Below are 16,390 nucleotides of genomic sequence, written 5' to 3' on the forward strand. Positions count from 1 at the left end.
TGACACATGAGGCATCGGTCCCCTGGTTCCACAAATATTAGGGTCACTTCTTGTGATATCTTGGACTGAGTGCCTTCTTTTCCTGGGGTTGATTTACTAACCACAGAACTGCAAATCCCTTTGCAATTCTCTTCTTGGCACAATTTCTAAGTAAAGTGGCAGCCTGATAGGCTTCCATTAAGCTCTGCTTTTGAATGATTTGATGACGAACGAATGAACGGTCCTTTCGGGGCGGGATTCTTCACTCTTGGATAGCTTTTACGATTGCAATCGGGGTATTTGGGGCCTGTCAATCCATGTTAATAAACAATCACTACAATATTACACCAGATTCCTAAGAAATCTATTGATCTTACTTAGCAATCCTTTGGTCTTTTTTTCAATACGTCCAATCATGATAATTTTTAATAATAATCTAGGTCATAGAGGTTAGAGCCAAAAAAAAAAGCTTGCTGAAGAAGGAGAAGTGCAATACGATGCTTGAAATTACAGGCCACCACCAGCAGCACCAACAATCTTCAAGCCTCCAGCGCTGGAGCTACCAGGTCCATCAGTGGTAGTCGAGTAAGCCAGCCAGTAACGAGAGGGGTGCCACGCAACAGCAGAGACACCAGCATTGATGCCGGCAGTAGGAATTGTGTAAATGCTATCACCAGACTCGGCATGGAATATCTCCAGTCCATTGCCACCACATCCAAGTTCGTCGCATGCGCCAACAATGTAGCGGCCATCGAAGCTCCAGCTTACGCCACGAATAGCACCGCCATTCTCGCTGGACAAAGTGCGACGGCAAATCCAGTCAGTCGTGTCCCAGAGGGAGATGAGAGCATCGCTTCCGCCAACTGCGAGGTATCGACCTGTCGGGGCAAGCGCAATTGAAAGGCAGGCTGAGGTGTGGGCGTTGAGAGTGTGAATAATATCGAAGGAAGGGTAGGACATGATTTTGACCTTGCCTTCGCCTGTCGTCACGAATACATGCTGCTCCGGACGTTCGGGCGTCGGCATGCACCAGGAGAAGGTTGTCGCATTTGTTTGAACGGTCTGAGGGTGAGGGTCGAGAGCTGTGTATGTGGTTGCGCCGGGTGTAGAGGAGGGGAGGTTGAGAGCATTCACGCCATCAGGGTGGGCTGTAGGAGAGGAGGGGAATTTAACGGAGACGGGAATCAAAGTGTCGTCCTGTTTACATATCGTGTATTAGTAACTTTGCCATGAGAGAGATGGAAGGCTGCGGAGTCGCAACGCTGCATGATTACCTTCTTGCCGACGATCATTGTGCTGCCATCAGCAGACCAGGAGAGTGTAAATGCTTCGCCGCCAACATCGAGACGGCTCACACATGTCTTGGAGCGCACATCCCAGAAGCGCACTGTACCATCGGCCGAGCAACTGGCCAGCTCCGCATCGCGGACTGGGTTGAAAAGAGCCTTCTCGATACCAGCTGTGTGGCCACGCAATTCGGTAGAGTATCGTACATGAGGACGTTCCGGGTTCCAGATTCGTAGAGTGCGATCTGCTGAGCCAGTCGCAATCAGCTGGCCCGTGGGGTTCCAGGCAAGAGTGCGGATCCTGTGGTCCCATATCGTTGTCAGTAAGTTGTACATGGACGACAGCACCTGGAGCAAAAACTCAACTTACGTGTGAGAGCCTGGGCCCTTGGAAACAGGATCCAAGTAGTTTTGCGTCTTCACGCTCCCAAACACAAATGCGAAGTGATCCTTGTGTAGGAGCTCGCGACGCGAAGCGGGCGCCATCTCTTCGTCTTCCTCCTCTAGCAATTGGCGCAAGACTGGACGTCTACCTGCATTCGAGCCAACGGCAGAAGCAATGGCAGAAGTAGAAGCAATATGGCCTAGCAGCTTAGGCTTGATGTTATTCGAAGAACGATGGACCGACTGAATTGGAGAGTGCTCAGGTACCGCCTTTAGAGAGCCCGATACTGCCGGGGAATCCTTATCGGGCGTTGCTGCCATTGCGATTCTGGCCTTAGGCACCAAAAGTTTTCTGCCGAATTAGATTGGATTTTGAGTCTAATTTGTGTTTTCAATCGCAAAAAAAAAAGCTGGTGAAATTTTTGGGATAGAAGAAAATCATGAATAGGAAGTCTGCAATTTTGTATGTGAATGAGCCTCACGGTTTCCCACCTATAAGGAATCTTGAAGGAGATGCGCTTTACGCACTACATATCAATACCATCAGGAATTATGCCGTAGACACAAGGTTGCTTGGCCTACAACTGGTAGATTAGAATTAATTTGAAGTTATTCTACATATTTTGATTTATTCCAGAGCCATAGGTGCTTTTTGGAGTTATGTATTTTAATTGTCAGTCTCTCTTGTTTGCTCTATATATACATGGTCGCACAATAGAAGCTGTTGAATAAACCTCAACCCAGAGGAACTGAGACTGAGCTCTACCTAAGTTCATATGTCTCCTACAGGTCGACATAAAAGCAAGGCTACATTAAGCTAATATACTCATTACAATATTGAGGTTGTTGAAAATCATTGATACTTTCTTTCCTGAATTCACACCTGCCATTTAGACTCTATACATATGTGTATCTAGATCTTGTATAATATTCCAGTATTCCAATAAAAGTTCCAAGATTGTTACCTAAACGTTGTTAAAATACCCCAAATACCAATGCACCCGTGGACCATTTGAATGTGGAACGTTTGATAGCTGCAGCCTTATGGGTCCGATAAGCCTGAGCTTAATCGAACCTCACCCTTCGGCTGAAAAATTAACCCTCGAGAATTTAAGGGCCTCGATTATCAACATTAAGCATCACTTCGAAGGCCATCAGAAACAACATGTTTGAAGAAGTGGATGATGCGTCGCGTCGTGAAAAGTGTTTCACAACCATCGCTCAACTGCCGGCATTCATCGACCCAAAGCAGATTCCTAGCAAGAGATCACCCTTTTCAACGATTCAGAATCATGCATTTGTACACTCAGTAAGTGATGAGCGGCTCGCTTTGAGAGTTGAAAGGTCATTTGACTGATCATTGGGTATAGGTCGAGGTTATCTTGCCAAAGGAGGTCTACTCAAAAATCAAACCATGGCTCGAGACCAAACTAGAAAAACCTCGGTATGCACGAGTGTTCATGACTCCTTCGGCTCTGCTTGAGCATGATTTCTTCAACACATATATCAAGTCAGGTAATTGTGCCTCCGCCAGTTCAGCCCCAAAGCTCTTCCATACTTGAATGGGTATCAGTTGCACAAGCATCAGACAGCTTTTGTGCTCAGAGAGTTCATTTCATCAAAGACAGCAACCTGACTCAGGATATAGGGAATATTTTGATGATATCTGAAGGACGCTCGGGGTCCGATAATGTGTTCACACTCCAAGATGGTTCGTTCTGCTAAAGCTGCGGCTGGAAGAGTCTTGTCGCGGAACCGAAAGCTGACTCGAATGAAAACAGGGGTCCTTCGAATGGAACTTGGAAAGGAGATCTATGAGCGAACAGGTCTCACGGGCAAGCCTTTCCGCAGTGGCGGCAGAAAGCATGCAAAGGAACGATTCTGTGAGAACAAGCCGAGCAAACGGACTGGATGAATCCTTACTAATCATGTCATCAGTGGTCGAATTGAACTTACGGCTGCCCTCGATGCTGCACGGCAAGAAAGGCTTTGAAAGAATTGTATGGGCATTCGCTAATGTTCTGACTCAATCAATGGCCTGGCTCTTCCAAGACCTGCAAAGCAACTCCGGTCTAGATGAAGGTGATCATGCCCCCGAAGCCAAAAAAAAAAAAAAAAGGAAACGGTAGGAATAACATGCTAAAAGTTGGAGCAGGAAACAAGCCGATCAATAAGGTTCAACCACAGTTGATAACCTGCGAGCCACAGGAAATTGACCACGAGCAAATAATGACTCCGCCGTTTTACAAAAACGGGAAAGTACTCGAGGAAATGTCGGAAGGTGATCTGCAGGAACATTCTGGCTCCCTGTCTGAATGGCTTGCCATGGTCCAGATGGCTTCTCCAAGGCTATCTGGGGAAGATGACGTCGATCCGTACCTGAGTCGTTATGCAGTTCCGGACGCAGACGAAAGCCAGGCCTGTGATTTGATGAGTTTGAAATGGCATGGTTTGATATCGTCCCGTTGGATCATGCAGCTATTTCTCAATCTGCTGTGAGTTGCGAATATCTGGTATAAAAGTCGGGTTGAGAGCTGACATTGTTTAATGGACAGGCAAAGTACTAAGGCCAGCAATTTGTCTTGGTTTGCGCTTGCCGTCGCTACTTTAGGTAAAGAAGCTGTGGAAGGAAGGGACGGATTCACGGTTATGGTCCTTCCTAGTGGACAGTCCAGTGAATCCAACGAAACATCCGAAGTCAATGAGGAGGGAACCACTGGAGCTGGTCGTGTGACTTTATGTTGGGAGTTGATGGGAGCATCCGTGACTGAACCCTGACATAACCTGACCTAACCCTGTGCCCTTTGTGGTCGACTCAACTACCCCATGGGGAACGGAGACAGGGCTTCATCTATGTAAACCCCATCATCTTGCCCTGAACAAGAGCACGTCACGTACCTTCCCACTTCCCCATTCACCATTCATCCTTCATCCTTATTCCTTCCTTCTTCCTCTCTTCTTCTTTCTTTCCCCATACCTTCTTCCCCCCCACACATTTCCCCATATTTGCACCATCTTACCCATTCATCCAATATCATTCATTCACTACAAAATACAATTAGCTGTTCCATAGTCATTGCTCATCGAGCCTTCCACTCGAGCAATTGACACCCTTCGTTCATCTTTTGTTCTTATCAACTTTCATGTTTCTGTACCTTCCTTGACCCCACGACTCTATCAGCTGTACTATCATTTACATCCATTCCATCGTTCACATTCATCTCATCATTCGTTATGGCATCCCCCGGACCCACCCAGTTCTTCACCGACGCAATTGCCGCGGTGCCTTATGACGAAGATCCCCAGAAGGCTATCTTGGGTCTTGACGAATGGGAAATCCCCGAGTCAATTTACCGCAAAGATGGTTCCTGCATGTCCATCTGGGAACTGGCTCGTGCCAATGGTAATTACATCTTTTTTATGACTATCGGACCGAACTGACTTGTGTTCCTAGGATATCACTTTGAAGGAGACCCCGATGAGGCTCCTGGCTCGGATTTCGACAAGGCCTTTGTCGAATTCGGCGTGAACCCTGTCGTTGGCCCAGCGACCTCGGATCACCTGGAGCTTGACCCTGAATCGTCTACTCCCATCATGATCGATGATGTGACTCCGCCCAACACTTACACCAACCATTCGAGCACAGTCTATCCACTGGATACCCTCAATTGTCTCGAAAACGCCGACTTGGGTCCTCCCATGGCAGTTGTTCAACTTACTCCCGCCAACAATGCTCCTGCCACCCAAAAGGCTCCAGTCACCATTGGTAAAGCTGTTAAAGTCGCTCCTGTCATTACTGCTCCTGTCACTGCTGCTCCTGTCACCCAACTCGTTGCAGTTACCAAAGTTGCACCTGCAGTCGCTGAATACGCTCCGGTCGTCCTTGATCCAGCTGTTCAAGTCACCCCCGCCATTGATGCTCCAGTCACCCAAGTCGCTGCAGTCACCAAAGTTGCTACTGCAGCCACCGAACGCGCTCTCATTGCCATTGATCCAGCTGTTCAAGTCACCCCCGCCATTGATGCTCCAGTCACCCAAGTCGCTGCAGTCACCAAAGTTGCTACTGCAGCCACCGAACGCGCTCTCATTGCCATTGATCCAGCTGCTCAAGTCACTCCCACCACTGATGCCCCGGTTACCCAAGTGAACCCTTCCATCAGCAGCATCGCCCATGTTGTTCCAGCCGCCAATGTTACTCCGGCCCCCCAACGCGCCCCGGGAATTGTTGATCCAGCTGTCCAAGTCACTCCTACTACCGGTACAGCAATTGGAACAGTGAAGGTCTTTGACTTGCAACATGGCAAATCGCGACGCCAGCCTGCTAAGCAACCACCCAAGCAGAAGGCCAAGCGGGTCCCCAAGAACAAGCAAGATGACGAGCTACACAAAAGGCAGAAGAAGGCAAAGGTGCAAAGCACTCCACGCAAGGAGAAGGGAAAGGCAACTGTGGCCCCAGTCGCACCACCTCAGACGATTGCGCCCGCCCTGACGACACCAATGCCTACCCCAATGAGTCGTTTCCCTACTTCGATGACTCCCGTCCCTGCCCCGGTGACCCCGGTGATTGGCGACGCTCGCAAGACAGCGGCAGATTCCAGCGAGCAGGAGCAGCTTCAAATCGAACAGCGTCTCCGAGATCAAGAGCAGTATCTTCGTCTTGAATGGCGCCAACTTCGACAGCACGAAGCTCAGTTGAAACAACAGAAGCCCGGAGACGAACAGCAGCTCCAGCTCCACCAACAGCAGTGTCAGATCAACGAGAAGCAGTTTAAGACGTGCTGTCAAAGGATTAACCTGCACAGAGCGCAAGTCCGTCAATTCCGGTATCAGCAACAGCAACTGCAACTGCGGGCAGCGCAACAACAGCCACAGCAATTCCAACCTGAAGCGGCTCAGCAAGTCCAGCAGCCCACCCAACAAATCCAGGGGGTTTATTTCACCCCTACCAAGGAGAGCATTCAGTCCGTGATGCAAAAAACCCAGCAACTTCAAGCTTCAGCGGTTCAGCAACCCACCCAACAAATGCAAGCGGTTTATTCCACCCCCCTAAGGAGCGCATGCAGTCTATGATACAACAACCTCGGCAATTCCAAGTTGCAGCAACTCAGCAAGTTCAGCAACCTGCCCAAAAAATGCAAGCAGACTTTCCCACTCCTCCCGAGGAGCACATGCAGTCTGTGATGCAACAAACCCAGCAACTTCAGACTAAAGTGGCTCAGCAAGTTCAGCAGCCCACCAAACAGACACAGGGAGCTCCCCCTATCACTCCTAGGGAGCGCCTGCAGTATATGATGCACCAAACCCAGGAACTTCATATTTCAGCAGCTCAGCAGCCTACCAAGCAGATGCAGGGGATTTATTCCACCCCTACCAAGGAGCACATGCAGTCTGTTTCTCCCCTTTCTGCCACCTCGCCCAAGAAGAGAAGCTTCCAGTTTATGGAGAACATTGTGCCTACCAACTTTGTGGCCAACCCAAACAATCATGCGCGCTGGAGTATCACCCCCAATGGCGACCGAACCTACTTGAAAGGACGTCAGGCAAAAAGGCACGAACCTCTCAGAAGTAGGATCGGATGGAGATGGTGTTTGTCTGGCAGAGCCGTGAACTTTTTTCGAATGATCATGATGGAATGACGGATCTCGTTGAGAAGGAGGAGGTCTTTGCAGGTTTTGTGATGTGTATTTCGAACTTTGGGGATTTGTTCATGAGGAGGATTCTGATCACGGTGTTGCAGTAGGTACACATGGATTGTAGCCTACATCAATCCAATCTTTTTTTTTTTCAATTATCAATTCCTACTGTAGATTGCCTATTGTCCTACCAGAGAGGTACTGGCGCGGTCACCGTGGCAATTCTTTATTTACCAGGGAATTCCTAAATTAGGCTTTGGACTACTAGAAGCCTATTGCAGATTATGAGCATATAATGTTATGCTTTTTCTCCATTGAGTTGAAGAGATACTAGTGCTCCTCCGGAAACAATCGTCTTCACAATAGTCACGTAGCTATTGATTTGTCTAAAGTGTATAGTTACCTATTTCCGCCTACTCAATGTGACGAAAATGATCTTCAGACAATGCAAGAAGGTTCGAGTCTGAAGAATTTAAGGATTTAATACTTTCTTGCAAGCAAATACCTCTTTTAGTAAGTACAGCATTAGCGATGCTGTCTTATGATACCCTGCGTCTGGTGTAAAAGAGGTGGAGTGCGCGCAATCACGAGTTTGAGAAGATCATTATCGAATTTGCAAAAACGGGAATGGATTTTCGAGTCAGGGTTCATGCTTGATCTCGGTGACGAGAGCGCCTAAACGTAGACCAATGGAGTTGGCTCAATAAAATGAACCCTGCCAAGACAGAGTTCTCCTCTTTCACTACAAATACAGAGTTATAAGCTGAAAATAGGAGGCGTTTTGGAATTTATGCACCTAACGTAATTTTAGAATAAACACACGAACACTGAGCGGTTAGCAGGTGATAATCAGCCGCCACAAACTCACCCGGGCTTTGCCAGCATCTCGTACATGACTGGCTGCTTCAGTAACTCGGGGTAACTTGCTCTACGTAGACATGCAACCAAAAGCACTTCGTGCAAGCCGTGCATGGATCAAGAACCAATGCAGTGGTGTTGTTATTGCGTTACAGGTTTATTCGAATTAAAATGAGGCGGCATTAGCGGCTTTGGAGACAGTATCTCCTTTCTAGAGGCCGCTAGGCTAAAGATGACGAAAATACGCCTGTCTCAAGGGACATGGGGCTCAAAATTTTATAAGAGGTTCTTGGGAACTATTTAATCTCTGAAGTCATACTGCAGGATATTTCCACCTTTTACTCGTTCCTTCAGGCCATTCTCAAGGGTCATCCCTACACAAATGAGTCCTACTTTCCGTCGAAAGAAACCCCGCAATCAGAAAATGAGGTCTAAAGCGGCCGAGGATGTCTTGTCCCTCGATTCTGATTCTGATCTTGAAGCTGGCCATATGGAATCATTGGACCTGAGTGACAATGAACATCTGATGGTGATCGCAATTGATTTTGGGACTACGTAGGTCTACCATCTTACGCTTTACCTTTTCTCCAAAGCTCACCATGTCAAGGTACTCGGGTGTGGCTTGGGCAACACTATCCGACTTCAACCGCAAGAGCATCAACCTCGTCACTGAATGGCCAGACAGCCTCCAGGAAGAAGGCAAAGTCGCAACGGAGATGTTCTACGAGTACGACAACGAATTCTGGGGATATGGAATCCCCAAAGATGCAGACCCTATCAGTTGGTTCAAGCTCCTTCTTTTGAAAGACGAAGATACCCCGGAGGATATCCGCTCCTCTGAATTATTTCTTCGCGCGAAGAAAAAGGTTCGCGATGAGGGTAAGACTGCTCAGGATTTGGTGACGGATTATTTGAAGCTTCTGTGGAATCATACCCTTGAAATGATTTTGAAGGCCCGAGGAGAGAATGTTGTCAACAGTTTGAGGTTTCATATTGTGATCACCGTTCCCGCTATATGGAAGGGATATGCGCGACAAAGCATGCAGGAGGCTGCTGCAAAAGCTGGGCTTTTGGATGAGCGAGATGCAGGCAAAACCCATTTAACGTTTGTTCCCGAGCCCGAAGCCGCTGCGTTGGCGACTCTTTCTGAGGAACAGAACGACGCTAAGCCTGGGGATGTCTATATGATCTGTGATGCTGGTGGCGGAACGGTCGTAAGTGGGATTATTCTTCATTATACGAACTTAAAATGAATAAGCTAATGAATAGCACAGGACTTGATCAGCTACAAGATATCCCAGGTAAATCCAATTACCCTGGACGAAGCCGTTGAGGGAACAGGTGAGTTGTCATGTCCCTACGATGACCCAGACAAGTTGCAGACAGGTATTGACAAGGAGAGTCACTTGAGCTAGGTGGCCTATGTGGCGGAATTTTTATTGACAATGGATTCGAGCGAATCGTAAAGGCACGGCTGGGACGACGATGGGAAAAGATCAGCCAAAATGGTATCAAGGAGATTCTGAAAGGTGAATGGGAACAGTCAATCAAACGTGGATACAAGCCTCAGAATGCCGAGAAAGAGTATGCCATCAGAATCCCTGCGGAAGCATTTGAAAACACAAGTCTGGACGACACATCTCGCGAGCCGCATATCAAGAAAGGACGCATTCATTTCAAGGGGTAAGAGAACCCAATGGCACTGGATAACACGTACTAAGTTATTTGTATCAGGTCGCATCTTCAGGAAGCCTTCACCGACTCTATAGCTGGTATTGACAAGCTGGTCGATGAACAGCTCACCAAATCCAAGGAGAAGAACATACGTGTCAAGGTATGATGGAATTTCTATCCAGGGCAACACAAATTAAATCACGGCATCGAAGCTAATTATATTCAGAGCATCATTCTCGTCGGTGGTCTAGGGTCAAGCCCATATGTGTACCAGCACTTGAAGGATCGCCATTCAAAGGCGGGAATCACTATTCTTCAAGCGTCAGGCATAAGGCCGTAAGTATAAAATGATTATGAGCTTGCCTTTGCAATGTTCGATCTAACCGAATTGCTCTTTTTAGGCGTACAGCGATATGCCGCGGTGCAATCTACAGAGGCTTCCTCGATGCCGAGAGTATGAGCCACGATGGTGACAAAGGGATGAAAGGTCTCAATGTCGAGTCGCCCATTAGTGTCACATCCACCATTTCCCGCATGAGTCTAGGAACTCCATGCTACAGCAAGTACGATCCGTCGATACATAGCAAAGATGAGCTGGAATGGAACTCGGACGAAGGCGAACACGTTGCTACAGACCAAATGGACTGGTATCTCAAAAAGGCAAGTTGCTTTCTTCACAACCATACATTTTTGGTCCACTAACACGACACAGGGAGAAAACGTGTCAAAAATCAAGCCTGTTCAACACTCCTTCTATCGCCTATTAAGAAAGGATTTGAAAAGTGGCTTTTCCGATGGGCTTTATCAGTCTCCCAGCAGTGACCCGCCCCGTCGGCTTGATGAGGGGGTTAAGAGATTATGCTCTGTCAAATGCGCCTACAGCGTCCCATTAGACAGTCCTATTCTCAAGGATAATACTAGTGCGGACGGGAAAAGAACTACAAAGAGGTTGGATTATGTCTTGGAGATGGTTCCTTCAGGAGCAGCTATGGAATTCAACTTCTACATTGGTGATGAGAAGCAGGGATCTCAGAATGTCAACATTGAATATCAGTAGGTAAGATAGAGAAGGTTTGCAGTTCTCTTTAGGTAGTTTTTCTGGATTCAATATGTGACTGAATCGTAAAAAGATTCAAAATATAAACCTGCTGAACCACTCCGAAGACTTACAGAATAGAATACCCTTGGCCTCTGTTGAAAACCCAATTTAATTCGTCATAATTAACATGCCTTTGGATTTTTCATAAACTCTGTTCAACACTAAACCCTTTGGATTTCATATATATACTGCAATATGCCAATTCCTACATGCCAAGAATTCAGGACTGCTACGGAATTGAGACTAGCGGCGTTGATGCAGTTTGACGCCTCTATCAACTATTCCACCATACAAATCTGAGAATAGTGAAAGCATGACTCGACATTGCAATTTGGACTGCTTCTAATGCATCGTCGCCTTCATTAATCCATGTGCGAACTATGCTAACAGGAAAGAATACAGCGCTTAGGGGTGACACCACTCATTGCCTAGAATTCTTTCTGATTCTCATCACAAAAAGCAAGTTCAATGGAAATGAACAGATGATTTTACAGGAGCAAGGAAAAGAAATTCTTACATTTTATTTTTGACACTTCGTGAAAGATTCATTCCGTTATTACATGCTGTTTAGTGTATTACTTGGTAGTATATTATTCCACACTCTCTAGCCTCTAATATATACATAGTACTATGGTGCATTTAGTACATGGTATGTATTGGCCCTATATCAGTACATCCACATTCAAATATTACAAATATTATACGTACTTCTTCTACCCCGCAGTTGAGTTGAGGCTCAAGTCAATAACAAGAATACGAAAAGGTCAATGAGGATGGGCGCAAGATGAGCCTACAGGCTGGAGCGAATACGCAATGGGCTGTACTCCGTACAGTAGCTTCAAATGTAATGCAGCCAATATGCAATGGGTAAATAATCATGCCAACGCACCAATAATAGCTAACACCAATGACTCGGTAGCTTGGCACCTGCAGGTGTCCATTTAGGCTCTTGCCCGGGCAAACGGCGTAGTGAGGCTGAACAGTTTTCTTTTCTTTCTTTCTTTGTTTTGTGATATGATATTTGGGATATCCGCGGGGTTGCAAATTGTAGTTGTAAAATATATACACATACATAGTATCTTTGTATATTTTAGTAGGAGCTGGATACTTCAATATACTAGTCCTGACCTCACCTATATTCCTAAAATGATACCCTAGTAGCTTAACATGCCTATCCAATCAATTTGAACAACGGGGGCAAGATCTCAATCACTTCAACGTCAAACTTATCCCCCGATGATCTTCCACTCCTCACAAGTCCCGGGGCCACCAGCAGTCTGGAGTCCCGATTGTCACTCGAGCGACTTCTTCCGGATTGAGGTTCCGCCCTGCCCAAAGCAGATCTGTCGGCTGCCCTGTGCTTAACATCGGACCAGGTAATACAAGCTAGCTGTGTATCAATCATCTCACTCAGAGTCACAGAATCGTCGAATATCGCACAGAGCTCATCCTCGACTTTCTGGTGCGATGATAACTTGACAAGTCCATGTAGTTCCTCTGTAGTCAGTCGAGCCTGCTCTTCAGAAAACTTTTCAATATAATTTGAAACCTTGTCGGTATCCAATCCTACGACTTCCGCCATTACATTGGTAGTTGTCGCCCTCCATGTGTGGAATCTGCGTTTTGCATCGGGGATAGCATTCGAGCCAGACGTCAGGAATTGCTCTATGGTTGGTGTTAGCTACCACAGCTCTACCAGAAAGCTTTTGAGAATTTTCGAGAAGTCCTACCAAGAAAGCCACTCATGGCACTCATTGACTCAGAAGATTGGGGCATCCAACGGAAACGCCCGAAAACGCGGACACGGAGAGTCTGCCATATGAACGCTTGCACCAGCTCTGAGGGCGACAACGGAGATTGGAAATATTTCACTGTTGTAGCTTGGGGCAACCCCAGCCGTTGTTCGAAGAGTTTATAGGTCGCATCGGAAATATCGAGATCCTTGGGTTCTTTCAGGTGACAGTAACTAAGGTTGTCAATATCTCCTCGTAGCTGCTCGGCTTTGGCGAGCAAATCACTGTCATTCACTTTGCCAAAGACTTGAGTGCTGATAATGAGCTGGTTCAGCTCCTGTGCGGCTCCTTTGAACTTTTTCAGTCGCTCCACAGCCAGCCGCTCCCACTTCTCCTTGTCGCTTCCAACCTGGTGAAGCTCTTCATTTTTGTTTTTCAGGATTTGCTTGAGTCTATCTAGCTCTTTTCTCGTCTGATCATGAGACCGTTTCTCGACTTCGAGGCCAAGCATTGCCCTTTCCAATCTTGTCTTTGCAGCGATAACCGGACGTGTTGGAATATGATTCAGGGGCTCAGAGTGCGCCAAAGTAGCAGACTGTATTCCATTAGAAGTGGGTTCTGCCCCATGGCTCAAGTTTGGCCTTACAGTTTTCTGAGCGCGTGCTCGAGATTGATGGCGGCGGGGATCATGCTCTTCACTCTGCGCAGCACTCTCATGGTCGCCGGATTTGGTAGCTCTCTCAGCATCACTCGACTCATTTTTCTGGGGAGCCGGCGTGCTGCACCACTGCGACATTGGAAATATAAGACTTAGGTTACAGTGAAATGAAGTAAGATGGTCCTTTCTTTAGGGCGTGGTGCCTTGTCGAGACTGATAATAGCGAACGATGATAGGGGGAGTTTGGCTGAGAACGATTTCACTAGGGCTCAAAGTCAGTGTACTAGTATATCACTTTCCTAAATGACGGAAACGGCACGCCTTTAGATAAATAGGTGAATTGACCCGAGACATGATAGAGTGTTGGAATTACAGGGGGCTGTAGAAAGAAATGACTGGGAACCAATTTTCTCGGCAATAGCGGGAGAGTGAGGCTATGGAAAAGGAAGACTGCAAGACGGAGGTCTGGAATAGGATAAGTTCAATGCAGTCAGCTTGAGTTGGGCCGAAATCCAGCTGACCTGTGATGGACACTCTCGGGGAGCTTCAAATGCACGAGTTCCAGGATGAAGTCTAGCTGGGTACAGTATATTTGGCATCAACCTTTTGAGGCTCTCTCTCTCTCTCTCTTCTCTCTCTTCTCTCTCTTCTCTCTTCTCCTAGTTTATTTAATTAATCCCCGTAATATCATTTACCCTACTTTACTCATCAGTACTCCGCTACTAGCCTTGACGACTCTTGCTACTCTGATACCAGATCACAAATTATGACCAGTCTTCCATATTAACTTCGAGAGCAACCATGTCATCAGTGCGTTCTCGGTCAAGGGCGATCGACGGGGTTGGCTTCCAGGACCTGATTCAATCCTTGAGAGAGACGAGGAATGGCCACCTCAATGATCGTTTGGTCATTGGCCTTGACTTTGGGACCACGTCAGTCTCTCTGGGAAAGGACTCTGGGAAAGGGCATTTGGTTTGGAATCTCATGCTAATGTGCCTGTAGATTTTCCGGAGTTTCATGGGCCACTGTAGATGACTTTGAGAGAAACGAGATCCAGACCATCACAAGTTGGCCAGGGGCTTACAGGCAAGAAGGTAAGGCTCCGACAAGGATTTTCTACGAACATGGCAAGATATTCTGGGGATATGAAGTCCCGGATAATGCGGAACCAATCCAATGGTTCAAACTACTGCTTCTACGAGACAAAGATCTATCGTCAGAGGTTCGAAGTGAGGACTTGATTGTTAGAGCAAGGAAAATGCTCCAAGACGAAAACAAGACCGCAGTGGATTGCACTGCAGACTATCTCAAAGCTTTATGGGCTCATACGCTCATGTCGATCAGAAGCGCTCGAAGTGATGTGATCATCTCAAACCTGGCGTTTCATGTTGTCATTACTATACCTGCAATCTGGAAAGATTATGCACGCGAATCAATGAAAGAGGCTGCCAGAAAGGCTGGGATCTTGCGCCGCCGTTCTTCTGCTGCCCAAACGATCTTGACTTTTGTTCCTGAGCCCGAGGCAGCAGGCCTGGCATCGTTGGGCCTGCAGAGGCGCCAATTGAGAACCGACGAGGTCTATGTCATTTGCGACGCTGGTGGCGGTACTGTGGTACGTTAAAATTTCCATTGGAGAATGATGGTTTTATCTTTGAGTTAATGGGGAAATAGGATGTGATTAGCTACAAGGTCGGAGAATTAAAGCCCATCAAACTACACGAGGCAGTCGTCGGCACAGGTGAGTCCCGAAATACCAAGAGTAAATCTTTCCAATAGTTGACTCTAATTCCCTTTGAATAAGGTGACCTCTGTGGGGGAATATTCGTGGACGAGCAGTTTCGCAGAATATGTAAAGCGCGACTAGGCCGGCGTTGGTCTAACCTCAACCCAGGTCATATTAAACATATCATGGATTCAGAATGGGAGACCAAGATCAAGATACGCTATCACCCAGACAGTAAGAGGTCGAATATCGTCGCCATTCCAGACGAGGCCTTTAACGGCCCGGATCGAAATGACATAGAAAGAGAGCCGCATATCATCAACGGCAGAATACACTTCTCCAGGTGAGTCGAAAAATACCCCATGGCTTCGTTTCTTTGACTTACAGTACCCCAAGTTCGGATATTCGAAAGACATTCAAAGAAGTATTCGCAAAAATTGACAAACTGCTTGATGGCCAGATCAAAAGTGCCAGAGCTAAAGGCCTGTCAGTAAAGGCAAGTAAATCTCCTCTCCCACTGGTGCCCTGATGCTCATTGTCTCCAGGGAATTGTTCTGGTTGGTGGGTTTGGCACAAGCCCCTATCTATTTCAGCACTTAGAGAACAGATATAATCACCAGAATCTGAGGGTGATACAATCCGACGGCACGAGCCCTAATACGAGCCCGTAAGCAGGCCCCTGCCTCTCCTGTTAGAATTTCATATCTAACCTCTAACTCTTCTAGTCGCACTGCCATCTGCCGTGGGGCTGTTTTTAAGGGTTTCATTGATGGACCAGGTGCTGTTCACAGCACACTCAGCATCGGCTCAACAATTGCAAGGCAAAGTCTGGGCGTGGCAATGGCACAGGAATTCAAAAAAGGAGTGCACCGCAAAAAATACAAGTACTGCGACCCAGTTACAGGCGACTGGATGGCTCGTGGTCAAATGTGGTGGTATCTACACAAGGTTCGAAAATCAACAACTGTCTTACCTTCTGACTACTGACTACGAGATATAGGGACAAGATGTTTCAAAAGCGGCTCCCGTTCAGCATAGCTTTTGCCGATCTTACAAAGATGGTGAAGACATTCCAGACACTCTCTCCGAGATAATCTACCAGTGTGACAGTGAGAATCCACCCGCCCAACTTGATGATACTGTCACTGGGATTTGCAAAGTCTCGTGGAGCACGAAGGACATTGATCACGATGATCTTGAGCATCAATTTGGCAAAAAGGGACCGTATATGGACCTGTGTTATAAGATTGAGGTACGACCATCAGGGGCTTCCAATGATTTTGCTATCTACTGTCAAGGCAAGAAAGTTAGTTCCAACAATTCCCGGATTGATTATGAATGACATGGTTTATAATTTGAGGTC

At 47.0% G+C, this 16,390-nt stretch overlaps 6 protein-coding genes across 6 annotated transcripts; 4 read left to right on the top strand and 2 right to left on the bottom strand.

The window, feature by feature from the left end:
• Positions 1–486: 486 nt before the first annotated feature.
• N7487_011246 (uncharacterized protein) lies at positions 487–1,970 on the bottom strand (the record flags this gene model as incomplete). The annotated part of the gene is made up of 3 exons (XM_056878976.1): positions 487–1,176; positions 1,254–1,566; positions 1,636–1,970. 3 exons carry the CDS (start codon positions 1,968–1,970, stop codon positions 487–489), a joined length of 1,338 nt encoding a protein of 445 aa, XP_056724295.1.
• Positions 1,971–2,814: 844 nt separating this feature from the next.
• Positions 2,815–4,427, top strand: N7487_011247 (ribonuclease P protein subunit p40; the record flags this gene model as incomplete). The annotated part of the gene is given in 7 exon segments (XM_056878977.1): positions 2,815–2,958; positions 3,020–3,164; positions 3,184–3,360; positions 3,431–3,532; positions 3,588–3,731; positions 3,805–4,144; positions 4,205–4,427. The coding sequence occupies 7 exon segments, from the start codon at positions 2,815–2,817 to the stop codon at positions 4,425–4,427; spliced, it is 1,275 nt and encodes a 424-aa protein (XP_056724296.1).
• Positions 4,428–4,883: 456 nt separating this feature from the next.
• Positions 4,884–7,285, top strand: N7487_011248 (uncharacterized protein; the record flags this gene model as incomplete). The annotated part of the gene is made up of 3 exons (XM_056878978.1): positions 4,884–5,052; positions 5,104–6,650; positions 6,701–7,285. 3 exons carry the CDS (start codon positions 4,884–4,886, stop codon positions 7,283–7,285), a joined length of 2,301 nt encoding a protein of 766 aa, XP_056724297.1.
• A 1,454-nt stretch (positions 7,286–8,739) lies between these two features.
• Positions 8,740–10,871, top strand: N7487_011249 (Hsp70 family protein; the record flags this gene model as incomplete). The annotated part of the gene is made up of 7 exons (XM_056878979.1): positions 8,740–9,354; positions 9,415–9,481; positions 9,538–9,823; positions 9,875–9,974; positions 10,041–10,150; positions 10,216–10,438; positions 10,527–10,871. 7 exons carry the CDS (start codon positions 8,740–8,742, stop codon positions 10,869–10,871), a joined length of 1,746 nt encoding a protein of 581 aa, XP_056724298.1.
• A 1,213-nt stretch (positions 10,872–12,084) lies between these two features.
• Positions 12,085–13,442, bottom strand: N7487_011250 (uncharacterized protein; the record flags this gene model as incomplete). Its single annotated transcript, XM_056878980.1, has 2 exons — positions 12,085–12,578; positions 12,644–13,442. 2 exons carry the CDS (start codon positions 13,440–13,442, stop codon positions 12,085–12,087), a joined length of 1,293 nt encoding a protein of 430 aa, XP_056724299.1.
• A 663-nt stretch (positions 13,443–14,105) lies between these two features.
• N7487_011251 (Hsp70 family protein) lies at positions 14,106–16,369 on the top strand (the record flags this gene model as incomplete). The annotated part of the gene is made up of 8 exons (XM_056878981.1): positions 14,106–14,236; positions 14,307–14,916; positions 14,976–15,042; positions 15,106–15,370; positions 15,424–15,517; positions 15,573–15,694; positions 15,753–15,975; positions 16,028–16,369. 8 exons carry the CDS (start codon positions 14,106–14,108, stop codon positions 16,367–16,369), a joined length of 1,854 nt encoding a protein of 617 aa, XP_056724300.1.
• Positions 16,370–16,390: the final 21 nt, after the last annotated feature.

The sequence above is a fragment of the Penicillium crustosum genome (genome assembly GCF_028827405.1).
Source record: "Penicillium crustosum strain IBT 35664 chromosome Unknown utg000005l_segment0_segment0, whole genome shotgun sequence".
NCBI lineage: Eukaryota > Fungi > Ascomycota > Eurotiomycetes > Eurotiales > Aspergillaceae > Penicillium > Penicillium crustosum.